The sequence below is a fragment of the Hemiscyllium ocellatum genome, chromosome 17 (assembly GCF_020745735.1).
Source record: "Hemiscyllium ocellatum isolate sHemOce1 chromosome 17, sHemOce1.pat.X.cur, whole genome shotgun sequence".
In the NCBI taxonomy this organism is placed as follows: Eukaryota; Metazoa; Chordata; class Chondrichthyes; order Orectolobiformes; family Hemiscylliidae; genus Hemiscyllium; species Hemiscyllium ocellatum.
Genome location: NC_083417.1, coordinates 44,958 through 61,850, shown reverse-complemented (window position 1 = coordinate 61,850; position 16,893 = coordinate 44,958). Strand labels below are relative to the sequence as shown.

The window sequence follows — 16,893 nt, the reverse complement described above, 5'->3', positions numbered from 1 at the left end:
TCGATTAGGGAAGGGCAATTATAATGCGATTAGGCAAGACTTAGGATATATAGAATGGGGATGTTTGAAATGTGGAGGTGGTTTAAGAAACAGATATTGCATGTCCTTGATAGGTATGTCCCTGTCAGGGTGGAAGTGATAAGGTAAGGGAACCGTGGTTTACTACAGAAATTGCATCTCTTGTTAAGTGGAAGAAGGAGGCTTATGTGATGATGAGATGAGATGAGGTTCAAATGAGGCGATGGAGAGTTACAGAGTAGCGAAGAAGGATATAAAGAGAAGAGTTAAAAACAGCAAAGAGAGGCCATGAGCAGTCATTAGCAGATAGAATAAAGGAGAACCCTAAAGCTTTCTATAGGTATATAAAGAATAAAGGGATGACTAGAGTAGGATTACAGCCTCTCAAAGACAGAAGTGAGAAGTTGAGTGTGGACCCTGTGGAGATCAGAGAGATGCTAAACAAATATTTCTCATCAGTTTTCACTCAGGGAAAGGAGAATATTGTAGAGGAGAGCGAGATACTAGATATTAGACTAGAAAGGATCGGGGTTAGTTATGAACAGGTGTTAACAATTCTAGAAGGAGTGAAAGTAGACAAGTCCCCTGGGCCGGATGGGATTTATCCGAGGATTCTCTGGGATGCTAGGGAGGTGGTGTTGCAACCTTTGGCTTTGATCTTTGAGTTGTCGTTGTCTACAGGTTTAGTACCATAGGACTGGAGGATTGCAAATGTTGTGCCCTTGTTTAAGGAGGGCAGTAGAGATGACCCAGGTAATTATTGACCAGTGAGCCTTACTTCTGTTGTAGGAAAGGTTTTGGAAAGAGACAGGATATATAATCATTTAGCAAGCAACAATTTGATTGCAAATAGTCAACATGGCTTTGTCAAGGGTCATGTCTCACAAACGTCATTGAGTTTTTTAAGCATATGGATGAGGGTAGGACAGTTGACGTGGTATCCAGTAAAGCATCTGATAAGATTCCACATAGTAGGATGTTGGAGAAATGTAGAGGCATGGGATTGAGGGTCATTTAGCAGTTTGGATTAGAAACTCGCTTTCTGTAAGAAGGCGAGTGGTGGTTGATTGAAAATATTCAGCCTGGAGTCCGGTTACTAGTGGTGTGACACAAGGATCTGATTTGGGACCACTGCTGTTTGTCATTTTTATAAATAACTTGGACGCAGGCATGGATGGATTGGTTAATAAGTTTGCAGATGATATTAAAGTCAGTGGAGTAGTGGACAGTGTGGAAGAATGTTGCAAGTTGAAGGGAGACTTGGATAAACTGCAGAATTGGGCTGAGAGGTGGCAAATGGAGTTCAATGCAGTTAAATGTGAGGTGATGCACTTTGGGAAGAATAACAGGAAGGCAGAGTACTGGGTCAATGGAAACATTATTGGTAGGTGTGGAAGTGTTGAGAGATCTTGGAGTCCATGTACATAGATCCCTGAAAGTTGCCACCCAACTGGATAGTGCTGTTAAGAAGGCATTTGGTCTGTTAAGTTTTATTGTTAGAGGGATTGAGTTCCAGAGCCATAATGTCATGCTGCAACTCTACAAAACGCTAGTGTGGCCGCACTTGGAATATTGTGTACAGTTCTGGTCACTCCATTACAGGAAGGACGTGGAAGTATTGAAAAAGGGGCAGAGGAGAGTTACCAGGATGTTACCTAGTGTGGATGAAGGTCTTGTGAGGTAAGGCTGAGAGACTTGGGTCTGTTCTCATTGGAAAGAAGAAGACTAAGAAGGGATTTGATAGAGACATGCAAGATGATTAGAGGATTAAATAGGGTAGACAGGGGAAGTCTTTTTTCCTAGGATGAGGGCACATAGCTACAAATTGAGGGGTGATAGATTTAAGACAGATGTCAGAAGCAGGTTCTTTACTCTGAGATTAGTAAGAGTGTGGAATGCTCTGCCTGCCAATGTAGTTAACTCAGCCACATTAGGGAGATTTAAACAATCCTTGGATAGGAACATGAATGATAATGGGATAGTATTGAGGGATGGGCTTTGATTAGTTCACAGGTCGGCGCAACATCGCGGGCTGAAGGGTCTGTTCTGTGCTGTATTGTTCTATAGGCTTGGGTTGTGATCAGTGTTGGAAACACGTCCTTGATGTAATGTTTCTATCTGGACCTCAGAGTTCTTCTTCAGATAATCCGATATTTGGATAGTTTTTACTCGAATAATCGAGGTTCCTCTGAATTTTGAGTAGAGGAGCCTGAGGGAGGATCTGAAGTATATAAAGTTATGAGAGGCAGAGATGCACAGATTTAAGAGAGTTGGTAAAACATGCATTGGGTAACAGGAGGAGGAGGAGGGCCATGCTGACAGCAGCGAGTTGTTGTGTTTGAGAGTCTCACGGGGGCCGCGAAAACGGGCGGATTTACAAAAGGAGAAAGTGGGACGCATTAGCACCGGCACGGTGGGCTGAATGGCCTTTACGGTTTCAAATGTGATTGATTCGTTTCGTTACCAGTAAGAGGCTTTGAAAGTACTGAAGATTTCTTTATTAATTCAAACCTGTTGTATCTCTTTGCTGCTTGGCGCCGAGATTCCGCGGAAGCAGCTGCGGCCTAACCGGACCTGAAGCCTGGGGCTGGGATTTTGCCGATTGCGGGCTCAATGCTGCAAACCCCCGGGCCTGAAGCGGGAAATGATCGGTTTGTTCTCGTTGCTACTTTAGACAATGTGCGGCATTTGTCGAATCTGCTCAAAGCCGTTCATTTCCGAGACCAGGCGACGGTCTTCGCCTCCGCGAATGGCATCAGGGTGACGGCTGAGGCCGCCAAGAGCGTTCAGGGGAACGCGTTCATCCAGGTACCGGCTCCGGGGGGGGGGGGGTCAGGTACCGGCTCCGGGGGGGGGGGGGGGTCAGGTACCGGGGGGGGGGGGGGGTCAGGTACCGGGGGAGGGGGGGGGTAGGTACCGGATTGGGGGGGGGTCAGGTACCGGCTCCGGGCGGGGGAGGGGGGGGGGTCAGGTACCGGATTGGGGGGGGGGGTCAGGGACCGGCTCCGGGGGGGGGGGTCAGGGACCGGCTCCGGGGGGGGGGGTCAGGGACCGGCTCGGTGGGGGGGATCAGGGACCGGCTCCGGGGGGGGGGGTCAGGTACCGGCTCGGGGGTGAGGGGAGGTAGGTACCGGATTGGGGGGGGGGGAGTGGGGCACTGCCATAGGGTTTAAGGCTTGGATGGAGAGGAATTGTTAAGTGTATACAAGAAAGTTTTCTTATTCAGTAGAGAAGGAACGAAATGTGACCAGCTGGTAGTTAAGGCAGGGCAGGTGTCTGAGATGTCATAGAGATATACACCTTAGGAACAGACCCTTCGGTCCAACCCGTCCATGCCATCCAAATATTCCAACCCAATCTAGTCCCACCTGCCAGTACCCGGCCCATATCCCTCCAAACCCTTCCTGTTCATGTACTTATCCAAATGTCTCTTAAATGTTGCAATTGTACCAGCCTCCACCACTTCCTCTGGCAGCTCATTCCATACACGCACCACTCTCTGCGTGAAAAAGTTGCCCCTTAGGTCTCTTTTATATCTTTCCCCTCTCACCCTAAACCTATGCTCTCTAGTCCTGGACTCTCCCACCCAGTGGGTGAGCAATCTGGGGCCAGTGATCATAATTCTATTAGTTTTAAAATAGTTGCGGAAAGGGATAGAAATGACCTAAAAGTTAAAGTTCTAAATTGGAGAAAGGCTGATTTTGACAGCATTGAGCAAAATCTTTCAACAGTTGATTGGGGTGGGCAGGGGGTGTGGATATTCGCATGTAAAGGGACAGCTGGAAAGTGGGAAACCTTTAAAAAGATGTTCATGTGAAGGGGAGCGCTGGTACCTATAGTGAATGCTAAATAACTAATGAGATTCATGCTCTGGTCAAGAAAAAGAAGCATATGTCAAGTACAGACAGGTATTGAGTGAGTCTCTATAAGAGTGTAAGGGCAATAGGAACATACTCGAGGGAAATCAGCAGGGCAAAAAGGGGACATGATAGGGTTAAGGAGAATGCAGAAGGATTCTGCAAAGACATTAAGGACAAAAGAGTAACTAGGGAGAGAATAGGGCTCTTTAAAGCTATGTGCCTATGTGTGGAACAGCAGGTCATGGGTCAGATACTAAACAAATATTTTGCATCAGTGTTTACTTTGAATAAAGATATAGAAGGTAGAGGACTTGGGGAAAATAAATAGTGATATCTTGAAAAGCCTCTGTATTACAGAGGAGGAGGTGCTGGATATGGCAAAATGCATAAAGGTGGATAAATCCTCAGGACCTGATCAGGTGTACCCTAGAACTTTGGGAAGCAAGGGAAGTGATTTCTGGGCTCCTTGCTGAGATACATGTATCATGGATAGCCATGGGTGAGGTGATGGAAGATGAGGTTTGCTAAGGTGGTGCCATTGTTTAAGCAAGGTGGTATGGAAAAGCCATGGCACTATAGACCAGTAAGCCTAACATCGCTGGTGGGTAAGTTGTTGGAGGGGATTCTGAGGGACAGGATTCAAATATATTTGGAAAGGTGAGGACTGATTAGCGACAGTCAACATAGCTTTGTATATGGGAAATCATACCTTACTAACTTGGTTGAGATATTTGAAGAAGTGATGAAGAAGATTGAAGGCAGAACAGTAGATGTTGGCTATAAGGGCTTCAGTCAGGTGTTTGTCAAGGTTTCGCATGGTCAACTAGTTAGCAAGGTTATATCACATGGAATAGAGGGAGAACTAGCCATTTGGATACAAAATTGGCTCAAAGGTAGGAGACAGAGGGTGGTGGTGGAAGGTTAGCAGATGACACCAAACTTCATGATATATTGAACAGCAAAGAATGTTATCTCTGAGTACAATGGAAACTTGATCAGATGGGCACATGGGCCAAGGAGTGGCAGATGAAGTTTAATTTAGATGAATGTGTGGTGTTGTATTTTGGTAGGGCAAATCAGAGCAGGACTTACACACTTCATGGTAAGGTCATGGGGTGTGTTGCCAAACAAAAAGACCTTTGGGTTCATGTTCATAGTTCCTCAAAAGCAGAGTTGTACTTGACTGGGTAGTGAAGAAAGTGTTTGGTATGGTTACCTTTATTCGTCAGTGCATTGCATATAGGAGTTGGGAGGTCATGTTACGGTTGTACAGGACATTGGTTAGCCCACTTTTGGAACACTGCATTCAATTCTGGTCTCCCTGCTATAGGAAGGATGTTGTGAAACTTGAAAGGATTTACAAGGATGTGGACAGGGTTGGAAGGTTTGAGCTAGTGGGACAGGCTGAATAGGATGGGGCTATTTTCCCTGGAGGGGTGACTATGTAGAAGTTTATAAAATCATGAGGGGTGCCGTGGAAATTAAATTGACTCAACTCAACTATTAGCAAGAGCAACCAAAAAGCTTTATTAATTGTTTTTAACCTCTGCATTGCAGAGGAACCACATGCACTTGACAAAAATGCCTTGTGCAAGGGCCCTGAGCATATTTCAGATATTCGTCTTATACTGTTTCTTATCACGCTCTCAAGGACAAAGACTGTGAAGATTTGAGTTATTCTTTTCATTCCCTTGTTGTGGACATACTGTACTTAAATTTTTCTCTTGTTGAATGTTTACAAAGTTCCACAAAGATCAGCTGTCCCTTGACTGCAGACTCCAGCAAAGTTGCAAAGTGTCAGAAAATTTTAAATTTAGTAAAGCAATGTCTTTCAGATTTCAGTGTAAATGGATTTCAGAGTAAATGTCACTTTTGTTAATTTTCCATTGCAGGGGTAAGGATAGGGTGAATAGTCAGGTCTTTTTTTCCTAGAGTAGATGAGTCCAAAAATGAGGGCACAGGTTTAAGGTGAGAGGGGAAAAGATTTTAAAAAGGATCTAAGGAGCAACTTTTACATGCAGGAGGTGGTGCATGTATGGAATGAGGTGTCAGAGGAAGTGATGGAAGCTAGTACAAGTACAACATTTAAAAGCCTTCTGGATGGGTATATGATTAGGAAGATTCATGGGCCAAATCTTGGCAAATGGGACTAGATTTAATTTAGGATATCTGGTCAACATGGGTGAGTTGGACTGAAGGTTTTTGTTTCCATGCTGTACATTTCTATTACTATTCCTGCGCTGGATATAGACAGGTTAAGTGAGTAGGCAAAAACATGGCAAATAGAATATTACATGGGAAATGTGAGGTTTTGCAATTTGGTCTGAAGAATAGAGAAATTGAGTGTTATTTAAATAAGGAAGATTGCAGAAAATTACAGAACAAAGAGATTTGAGAGTCCTCACCTATGAATCACAAATAGCTAGTATCCAAGTTCAGCAAGTAAGAGGGAAGGCAAGTGTGCTTTTGGCTTCTTATTTCAATGGAATGTAGAAGTAGTAAGGCTCTGATAAAACGGTACAAAGCACTGGCCAGAAGACTGTTGGAATATTGTGAGGCGTTCTGGGCTCCTTATTTAAGGAAAAAAAATATGCTGGTAATGGACAAAGTCTAAAGGAGGTTCACCAGGCTGACACTAGGTCTGAAGGGACTGTCGTTTTAGGAGAAGATGATTAGGTCAGTAGTTGGGATTTAGAAGAATGAAAAGTGACTTATTCTTAGTAGGCAAGATTTATCAAGAGCGTGAGAGGGAAGCTGTGGAGATGTTGTTTCCCCTTGTGGCAGAGTCTAAGACCAGAAAGCATAACCTCGAAATAAGAGGTTGTGCATTTATGAAGAGAAGAGATGAAGAGAAATTTCTTCTGAGTTGTGAACCTGTTAAATTCTTTCCTGCAGAAGGCTGTTGAGAATAGGTCATAAAGTATATTTAATACTGAGATTGACAGATTTTTAACTAATCAGGGAATCAAGGGATTTGAAGAAGGGGTAGAAAATTGGTGTTGAGAATTAATAGATGGGCTGTGATCTTCTTGAATGACAGAGCAGATGGGCTGAATGGCCTATTACTGCTCCTGATGAAGGGCTTTAGCAAAACCTCTGTTCTCCTGCTCCTCGGATGCTGCCTGACCTGTTGTGATTTTCCAGCACCACACTCTCGACTTTAACATCCAGCATCTGCCATCTTCACTTTTGCCTATACTGCTCCTATGTCTATGGTCTTATAAGAATGGGGGAAAGGAGGGATTTTGGGGTGGGGTTGCTTGGCGTGGGAACAGGATAAGGGACTGGGAGCACGCATTCATATCCTTATTAACTCTCTCTCCCTGGTGAACTGTATGGTTTGTTCCATTTGAAGATTCACTGCTTACCATTTTTTGTTTTTAGGCATGTATTTTTCAAGAATTTCGAATTGAGGAGGACTCTGTGATGTTTGTAGTAAACCTAACAGTTCTCCTTGATTGTCTCTCAATATTTAGTGCAAGTTCCCTGCCAGGTAAATGTATTTTGATAATTTCAGATTTGAGCCCATTAAAATGACGACGCTTTTTAAAAGTAAAGTGACTGAATATTGACCTGGAGCTGTCTCTCCTATTCTTTCTTTGTAGGAATGACAACAGCCCTGAAAATGTGTTACCGTGGATATGGATATCCATTGACACTGTTTCTGGAGGAGAGTGGTGTGGTAACAGTTTGTAAGATTCAGACTCAGGAACCAGAGGAGACTCTTGACTTTGACTTCTGTAGCACAAATGTTGTAAATAAAATAATTCTGCAGTCAGAAAGCCTTCGGGAGGCTTTTGCCGAGCTTGATATGAGCAGCGAGGTGCTGCAGATCACAATGTCTCCGGAAAAACCCAATTTCAGGTACTGAGTTAACTTTGAACTCAAATAGGCCTTAACAAAGGAGGATCATAATGTGTACCTGACACTGCTTCAACATTCTCACTGTGTACCTTCCTCAGGAGGAAGCCACTTGCCCCCCACCACAAGAAATAGAAGTAGGAGTAGGCCGTTTAGCCCCTCATGCTTGCTGTGCAATTTAATAGGATCATGGCTAATTCAACATTCCTCATATCCACTTTCTTGCCTTTTCTCAGTAACTCTAGATTCCCCCACTGGTCAAGAAACTGTCTATCTCAGCCCTAAATCTGTACAAGGACTCTGCTCCCACAGCTCTCTGTGGCTAGGAGTTCCAAATATCTCAACCCTCAGGGATTAACTTCCTCCTGATCTCAGAAATGCAAGGGAGGTGGTGTAGTTCTGATATTCAAGAATAACATCAGGGTGGTGCTGAGAGATTATATCGATTCTGTGGAGCATGAGGTTGAATCCTTTTTGGGTGGAAATTAGGAATTCCAAGAAGAGTAACACACTGATAAATGTAGTCTATAAGCCACCAAATAATAACCGAATCACAGCCTTACTCAAAAAACTTCAGAAATCTAGAGAAATAAATAAGACCAACTTCCAAAAAATGAAACCAAACAGATCCAACACACCAGGCTTCTACAGATTACCCAAAATTCACAAACTAGAAGCCCCACTCAGACTCATAGTCTCGCAACCTGGAACAGCAACTTACAGATTGGCCAAGGAGCTACACCAAAGACTAAAACACCTAGTAGAAGACTCACACCACTCCATCCAAGAATTCCTGAAGACCATCAAAAACACCTAGATAGAAGAGGATGAAATAATAGTCTCTTTTGATCTAACAGTCCTGTTCACATCCAACAACATCAACCTGGTCAAGGAAACACTGACTACACTATTAGAAGAATCAAAAACACACCCACCAAACACCACCAATTTCAACAGCCAATGGGGAACTTCAAACCAGCGTCCACAGGAAAACAGCACATATGGACCAAATACTGAACTACAGAACCAAACACCCACAAATGAAGCTGCATTAGGACATTATTTTGACAAGCCACCACACACTGCAGCACAGAGGAATTACAAAGAGGAGAGGAAAATCACCTATACAGTATATTCAAAAAGAACGGATACTCAATGAACGCAGTCTTCCAATTTCTCAGCAACAAACCCAAAGAAGCAGGCAAAACATGTCCAGAAACCCTAGTCACTCTCCCATACATCAAAGACATCTTGCAAATGACTGCCAGACTACTCAGACCTCTTGGCATCATGGTAGCCTACAAACCCATCAACATATTAAAACAGTAGCTAATGAACTTGAAAGACCCTATATAGATAGCAAGCAAAATTAATGTCATTTCCAAAATACCTTGCAAGATCTGTAACGAACAGGCATAAAACTAGCCACCAGGATACATAAACATCAACTAGCCACAAAAAGGCATGACCAACTCTCGCTAGTATCCTTACATACAGATGAGGAAGGACACCACTTCGACTGGGACAACACATCCATCCTGGTACAAGCCAAACAGAGACACATACGAGAATGCCAAGAAAAATGGCATTCCAACCAGAACTCTTATCAACAACCACATAGACTTGGATCCCATTTACCAGCCCCTGAGAAAAAGAACAGGTAATGACATCAACCCAAGAAAACCTAAACACACAAATAGAAGGTGGGTCATACCACCAGTGCTTCATCCGGAGGCTCACTGATGATGTTACCTAGTATGATGATGAAACGTCCGAAAACGAACCTTCCAGCTCAGCTAGCAAACCGTCCAGAATAACATCACATTGGGGGGGAGTAATAAACAAGGAAATAACTAATATCTGAAAAAATAATACAGCTATTATCATGGGGGAATTTTAATCTGCATGTAGATTGGTTGAACCAGTTCACTCAGGGTAGCTTTGAGGACGAGTTCATTGAGTGTATCCTGGATAGGTTTCTTGAATAGCATGTAATGGAACCGATGAGGTAGTAGCAAGCTATCCTAGATCTGGTCCTGTGTAATGAGACAGGAATCGTTAATGATCTCATAGTCAGGGATCCTCTTGGAAGGAATGATCACAGTATGGTAGAATTTAAATACAGCTGGATAGTGTGAAGATAAAATCCAATACTAGGGTCCTGTGCTTGAATAAGGGGGCTATGATAGAATGAGGGAGAACCTGGCTAAAGTAGACTGGAAACAGAGACTTTATGGTGTGACAGCTGACGAGCAGTGGAAGACCTTCAAAGAAGTTTTTCAAAGTGCTCAGCAAAAGTATATTCCGGTGAGAAGAAAGGACTGTAAGAGGAGGGGTAATTTGCCATGGACGTCTCAGGAAATGAAGCAGGCTATCAAAGTGAAAATGAAGGCATATAAAGTGGCCAAAAACAACAGGACTCTAGAAGATTGGGAGAACTTTAAAGGCCCACAGAAAGCCACAAAAAAGTGCTATAAAGAAAAGTAAGGTAGAGATGACAAAAAAAACTAGCACGGAATATGAAGACAGATAGTAAAAGTTTCTATAAATATATAAAACAAAGAAGAATGGCTAAAGTAAATGTTGGTCTTTTTAGAGGATGAGAAGAGGCAGTTAATTATGGGATATGATGAAATGGTGAAGGCATTAAACAGGTATTTTGCATCAGTCTTCACAGTGGAGGATACTAATAACATGCCAGTAACTGACGAAGAGATGAAGATAGGTGAGGACCTGGAAACAATTATTTTATAGAAAGCTAGTGTTGGATAAGCTAATGGAGCTAAGGATAGATAAGTCTCCTGGCCCTGATGGAATACATCCTAGAGTACTAAAAGAGATGGTAGGAGAAATAGGTGGACTGGCGGTAATTTTCCAAATTTTGCTGGACTCTGGGGCAGTCCCAGCAGATTGGAAAATAGCAAATGTGATACCACTGTTTTAAAAAGGGAAGTAGACAAAAGATATAGACCAGTGAGCTTAACCTCTGTAGTGAGAAAGATGCTGGAGTCTCTTATCAAGAAAGAAATAGGGCATCTTGAAAGAAAGTGTCCCATTGTAAAGGCGCAGCATGGGTTCATGAAGGGAAGGTCATGCTTCACAAATCTTTTGGAATTCTATGAAGGCATTTCAAGCAAGGTGGACAACAGGGACCCAGTGGATGTGGTGTACCTAGATTTCCAAAAGGCCTTTGACAAGGTGTTGCACGTGAGGCTGCTGCATAGGATAAGGATGCATGGTGTTAAAAGTACGTATTAGCATTGATAGGGGATTGGTTGACTGGCGGGAAGCAAAGCATGGGGATAAATGAGTGCTATTATGGCTGGTCATCAGTGACTAATGGTGTCCTTCAGGGATCGGTGTTGGGACCATAATTATTTACAATTTATATAGATGATTTGGAGTTGGGACCACTTGTACGGTGTCAACATTTGCTGTTGACACGAAGATGAGTGGCAAAGTGTGCAAAGGACTGTGAAACTTTGCAGAGGAAGATAGATACATTAAGTGAGTGGGCAAAGGTCTGGCAGATGAAATACAAAGTTGGTAAATGTGAAGTCATACATTTTAGTAGGAGTCTCAGCCAAGTAGATTATTATTTGAATGGTAAAAAGTTGCAGCATGCTGCTGTGCAGAAGGACCTGGGTGTGTGAATTGCAGATGGTTAGTCTGCAGGTACAACAAGTAATGAGGAAGGCAAATAGAATTTTGTCCTTCATTGCTAAAAGGTTGAGTTTAAAAGCAATGAGGTAATGTTACAGCTGTACAAGGTACTGGTGAGGCCACATCTGGAATACTGTGTGCAGATTTGGTCTCCTTAAGAAAGAATGTACTGGCACTGGAGGGGATGCAGAGGAGATTCACTAGGTTGATTCCGGAGTTGAGGGGGTTAGTTTACGAGGAGAGGCTAAGTAGATTGGGATTATATTCATTTGAATTCAGAAGAATGAGGGGTGATCTTCTAGAAACATGTAAAATTATGAAGGGAATTGATAAAATAGAAATAGATAGGATGTTTCCATTGATAGGTGAAACTAGGACAAGAGGGCATGGCCTCAAGATTAGACAAAGCAGGTTTAGAACTGAACTGAGAAGGAACTTCTTCACCCAGAGCATTGTTAATCTGTGGAATTCCTTGCCCAGGGAAGTAGTTGACGCCGATTAAGCAATCAATTATAAAGCTAAGGTAGATAATTTTTTTGAAAAATAAAGGAGTAAGGGTTATGTTGAAAACACGCCTAAGTGGAGCTGAGTCCACACAAAGATTAGCCATGATCTTATTGAGTGGCGGAGCAGGCACGAAGGGCTGGACGGCTTACTCCTGCTCCTGGTTCTTATGTTCCTACGAACTGCCTACAATTATTGTGGTGTATTAGAAAAGCTTGGCTAGGAGCGCAGTCAATTCTGGATTACAAACTTTCAGTACCATTACTGGAATGTTGTCAGACCCCAGAGACTTTGCAGTATCAAATGCTTCCAACTGTTTCTCTGGATATAACATGAAGTGAATTGAATTGGCTGAAAACTGATACTGGGATACAGGGCATCACAGAAGAAGGCCATGATGGATCATTCTCTCAACATTTCTAACTGAAATGCTTTGGCCTCATCTTTTGGGCTTCCGTTAATTGAGGATGGGGATATTTGTGGAGGCTGCTCCTCCAGTTAGCTTAATTGTCCACCACCATCTGTAACTGGATGTGGTGTGACTGCAGAGATTCAGTCTGATCCATAGTGTCGAACCTGAGAGAATGGGTGAGATTCTGAATGATTGCCTCAGTGTTCACTGAGGAAAGGAACATGATGAATGTTGAGATTAGAGATAGAAGTTTGATTAATCTGGATCACATTGACATAAGTAGGGAAGTTGTGTTGGGTGGGCTAGAGGTTATTAAGGTGGACAAATCCCTAGGACCAGATGGGATCTATCCCAGGTTGCTGAGGGAGTTGAGAGGAAGTAGCTGGGGCTCTGACAGATATCTTTGTGGCATCCTTAAATACAAATGAGGTGCCGGAGGACTGGAAGGTTGCTCATGTTGTCCCCCTGGACAAGAAGGGTAGTAGGGATATTCCAGATAACTACAGACCAGTGAGCCTGACGTCGCTGGTGGGAAAGTTGCTGGAGCGGGTATTGAGGGATAGGATCCATTTATATTTAGAAAAGAATGGGCTTATCAGTGATAGGCAATATGGTTTGTGCAGGGGAGCTTTACCAACTTAATAGAGTTCTTCGAGGAAGTGACCAAGTTGATAGATGAAGGAAAGGCTGTTGAAGTCATATACATGGACTTTAGTAAAGCATTTGACAAGGTTCCCCATGGTAGACTAACGGAGAAAGTGAAGTCAAATGGTGTGCAGGGTGTTCTAGCTAGGTGGATAAAGAACTGGTTGAGCAACAGGAGACAGAGTAGTAGTAGAAGGGAGTTGAAAAGTGACCAGTGGTGTTCCACAGGGGTCAGTATTGGGGCCACTGTTGTTTGTAATATACATAAATGATCTGAAAGAGGGCACTGTTGGTATGATCAGCAAGTTTGCAGATGACACGAGGATTGGTGAGTAGCAGAAAGCACAAGAGACTGTCAGAGAATACGGGATGATATAGATAGACTGGAGAGTTGGGCAGAAAAGTGGCAGATGGATTTCAGTCCAGACAAATGTGAGGTGATGTATTTAGGCAAGACTAATTCTAGAACGAATTATACAGTGAACGGAAGAGCCTTGGGAAAAGTTGATGGGCAGAGAGATCTGGGAGTGCAGGTCCATTGTACCCTGAAGGTTGCTGCACAGGTTGTCAAGAAGGCATATAGTATGCTTGCCTTCATTGGACAAGGTATTGAGTATAAGAGCTGGCAGGCCATGTACAATTTTAACAAGACATTGGTTCGGCCGCACTTAGAATACTGTGTACAGTTCTGGTCGCCACATTACCAAAAGGATGTGGACACTTTGGAGAGGGTGCAGGGAAGGTTTACGAGGATGTTGCCTGGTATGGAAGGTGCTCACTATGAAGAGAGGTTGAATAGGTTAGGTTTGTTTTCATTAGAAAAAAGGAGATTGAGGGGGGTCCTGTTTGACATTTACAAAATCATGAAGAATATAGGGTAGATAGAGACAAACTTTTTCCCAGGGTGAAGGATTCAAGATGAGAGGTGAAGCTTTCAAGGTGAGAGGTGGAAAGTTTAAGGGGGACACACGCAGCAAGTACTTCACGCAGAGGGTGGTGGGCATTTGGAACACGTTGCCTGCCTCTACCACCTCTGCTGGCATGGTAGATTCATTTAAGATGCGTCTGGACAGATGCATGAGTAGGTGGGGAGCAGAGGGATACAGATGCTTAGGAATTGACCGACAGGTTTAGACAGTATATTTGGATCAGCTCAGGCTTGGAGGGCCAAAGGGCCTGTTCCTGGGCTGTAAATTTTCTTTGTTCTTTTGGAATTATTCATCTCTGTCTATTGCATGCTGCTTTTACCATTACTGAAATGTGGTGTACAGAGGTGCTGGTGATGGACTGGAGTGGACAAAGTCAGAAATCACACAACATCAGGTTATATATAAACCATCAGGTTTATTTGAAATTATGAGCTTTCGAAGCAATTCTCCTTTGTCAGGTGAAGCAACTTTATACAGAATTGGAGACAATGCTCCAGAACTGTATAAAACTGCATAATTTCTGCTCCCTTGGAAGTGTAAGCCAATGTTCCAATGGCCTTTTAATGTTTTTTCATATACTTGTTCATTAGTTTTGTGACTTCTGATCATGGGCACTTAAAGTTCTCTACTTCTCCACCAGATCAGTTTGCTCCCACATACATTGTCTATGAGTTCTCTATAGAACATAGAACAATACAGCACAGAACAGGCCCTTCGGCCCACGATGTTGTGCCGAACATCTATCCTAGATTAAGCACCCATCCATGTACCTATCCAATTGCCGCTTAAAGGTCGCCAATGACTCTGACTCTACCACTCCCACGGGCAGCGCATTCCATGCCCCCACCACTCTCTGGGTAAAGAACCCACCCCTGACATCTCCCCTATACCTTCCACCCTTCACCTTAAATTTATGTCCCCTTGTAACACTCTGTTGTACCTGGGGAAAAAGTTTCTGACTGTCTACTCTATCTATTCCCCTGATCATCTTATAAACCTCTATCAAGTCACCCCTCATCCTTCGCCATTCCAACGAGAAAAGGCCGAGAACTCTCAACCTATCCTCGTACGACCTATTCTCCATTCCAGGCAACATCCTGGTAAATCTTCTCTGCACCCTCTCCAAAGCTTCCACATCTTTCCTAAAGTGAGGCGACCAGAACTGCACACAGTACTCCAAATGTGGCCTAACCAAAGTCCTGTACAGCTGCAACATCACTTCACGACTCTTGAATTCAATCCCTCTGCTAATGAAAGCTAAGTAACTTGGTTACTATGATTCTCTGTTTCTTCATCTCAATTTAATATGTTGAAAGCTGAGACCAAGGTGCATATTCCTGGGAACAACACTCGTCACACGGCCTGTCATAGCCAGATCTCGTCTAGCCATTTCCAACTTTCTAAATTATCTTTTCATATTATTACGGAAAGCTGCCCTCCTGTGTCATTACCATTTGTTATCCGCTATTATCATCTGGGTTTTTTTTATTAATTGGTCACAAACTGCTTTTAAGCACCATTTCTGTTTCAGGTTATCTACTTTTGGGAATGCTGGAAGCATACATTGTGATTATCCGAAAGACTCTGATATGATTGAGGCATTCCATTGCAACCAGACCCAATGTAATAGGTAAGATGACGTATTGATTGTATTCTGTTACTGCAGTCCCTTCTATTTTGTTATTAAATTTTAATTTTGTTCTTTCTTCTCAGGTATAAAATTTCATTACTGAAGCCATCTATTAAGGCCTTGGCTCTGTCCTGTAAAGTTTCGCTCCGTACAGATAACCGTGGATTTCTCTCCTTACAATATATGATCCGGAATGAAGATGGACAAATCTGCTTTGTAGAGTATTACTGTTGTCCCGATGAAGAGGTTGGAGAGTTTGAGACATGATGTGCAACCATTTGTCTTTTTGTTTTTCAAAGGAACATAGGAACTGGAGTAGGCCATTCAACCCCTTGAATCTGCTTCACCTTTCAATAAGATCATGTGACCTATGGTCTGATCTGTGGCCTAACTCAATATGCCTGCCTTGGGCCCATATCCCAATTTAAAATTAATAATTGAATTAACAATGGCCATTTGAGGAAGAGAGTTCCAAACTTTTGCTATTCTTTGCATGTACAAGTGTTTTCTAACGTCTCTCCTGATTGGCACGGCCATGATTTTTACAGTATGCCCCATGGTTCTAGAATGTTCAACCCGTCGACATCGTTTATCTTTGTCTACCCTGCTTTTCCCTGTTAATAACTAGAAAACCTTGATTATATCACCCCTTAACCTTCTGAATTCTAGAGAAAACGGACCTAATTTGTCTAATCTCTCCTCATGACTTAACCTCTGAATCCAGGTATCATATTTGTAAACTTGCATTGAACTCTTCTCAGGGGCAAAATATCCTTCCTTAGGTATGACACTGAGATTTGCACTACATCTTCAAAACTAAGTACCTTTCCTCTTTGCAGAAGTTAAACCTTGAAGCATTGTCCAGCCTGAATTTGACTGTTACTATTGAACCTGCTTCCATTGCCATGTACGAAATGCTTTTTTTGGCACAGATTTTTTTGTATCCTGTTAACACTGGTTTAAATATTTTTAAAATGTACCCATGATTCTGTCCATTAAAATTCTATACAAGAATTAAAGTTTTCACAAAGCTTAACTTTAAATACATAGGACTGATTCTTGTCAAAATAATATCTGGATTGTCTATAGAGCAATACAGCGCAGAACAAGTCCCTTGGCCCTTGATGTGGCGCTGATCTGTGAACTGATCGAAGCCCATCCCCCTATACTATCCCATCTTCATCCATATGCTTATCCAAGGACTGTTTAAATGCCTCTAATGTGGCTGGTTAACTACATTGGCAGGTAGGGCATTCCATGCCCTTGCCACTCTCTGCGTAAAAAACCTGCCTTTGACATCTGTCTTAAATCTATCACTCCTCAATTTGCAGTTATGCCCCTGTGTATAAGCTGATATTATCATCCGAAGAA

At 42.8% G+C, this 16,893-nt stretch overlaps 1 protein-coding gene across 1 annotated transcript; it reads left to right on the top strand.

Moving 5' to 3' along the window:
• The first annotated feature begins 2,297 nt into the window (after window positions 1-2,297).
• On the top strand, window positions 2,298-16,511 carry rad1 (RAD1 homolog (S. pombe)). Its single transcript, XM_060837528.1, has 5 exons — window positions 2,298-2,826; window positions 7,263-7,371; window positions 7,484-7,742; window positions 15,424-15,522; window positions 15,606-16,511. The coding sequence occupies exons 1-5, from the start codon at window positions 2,632-2,634 to the stop codon at window positions 15,787-15,789; spliced, it is 846 nt and encodes a 281-aa protein (XP_060693511.1). The 5' UTR covers window positions 2,298-2,631; the 3' UTR covers window positions 15,790-16,511.
• The last annotated feature ends 382 nt before the right edge of the window (window positions 16,512-16,893 follow it).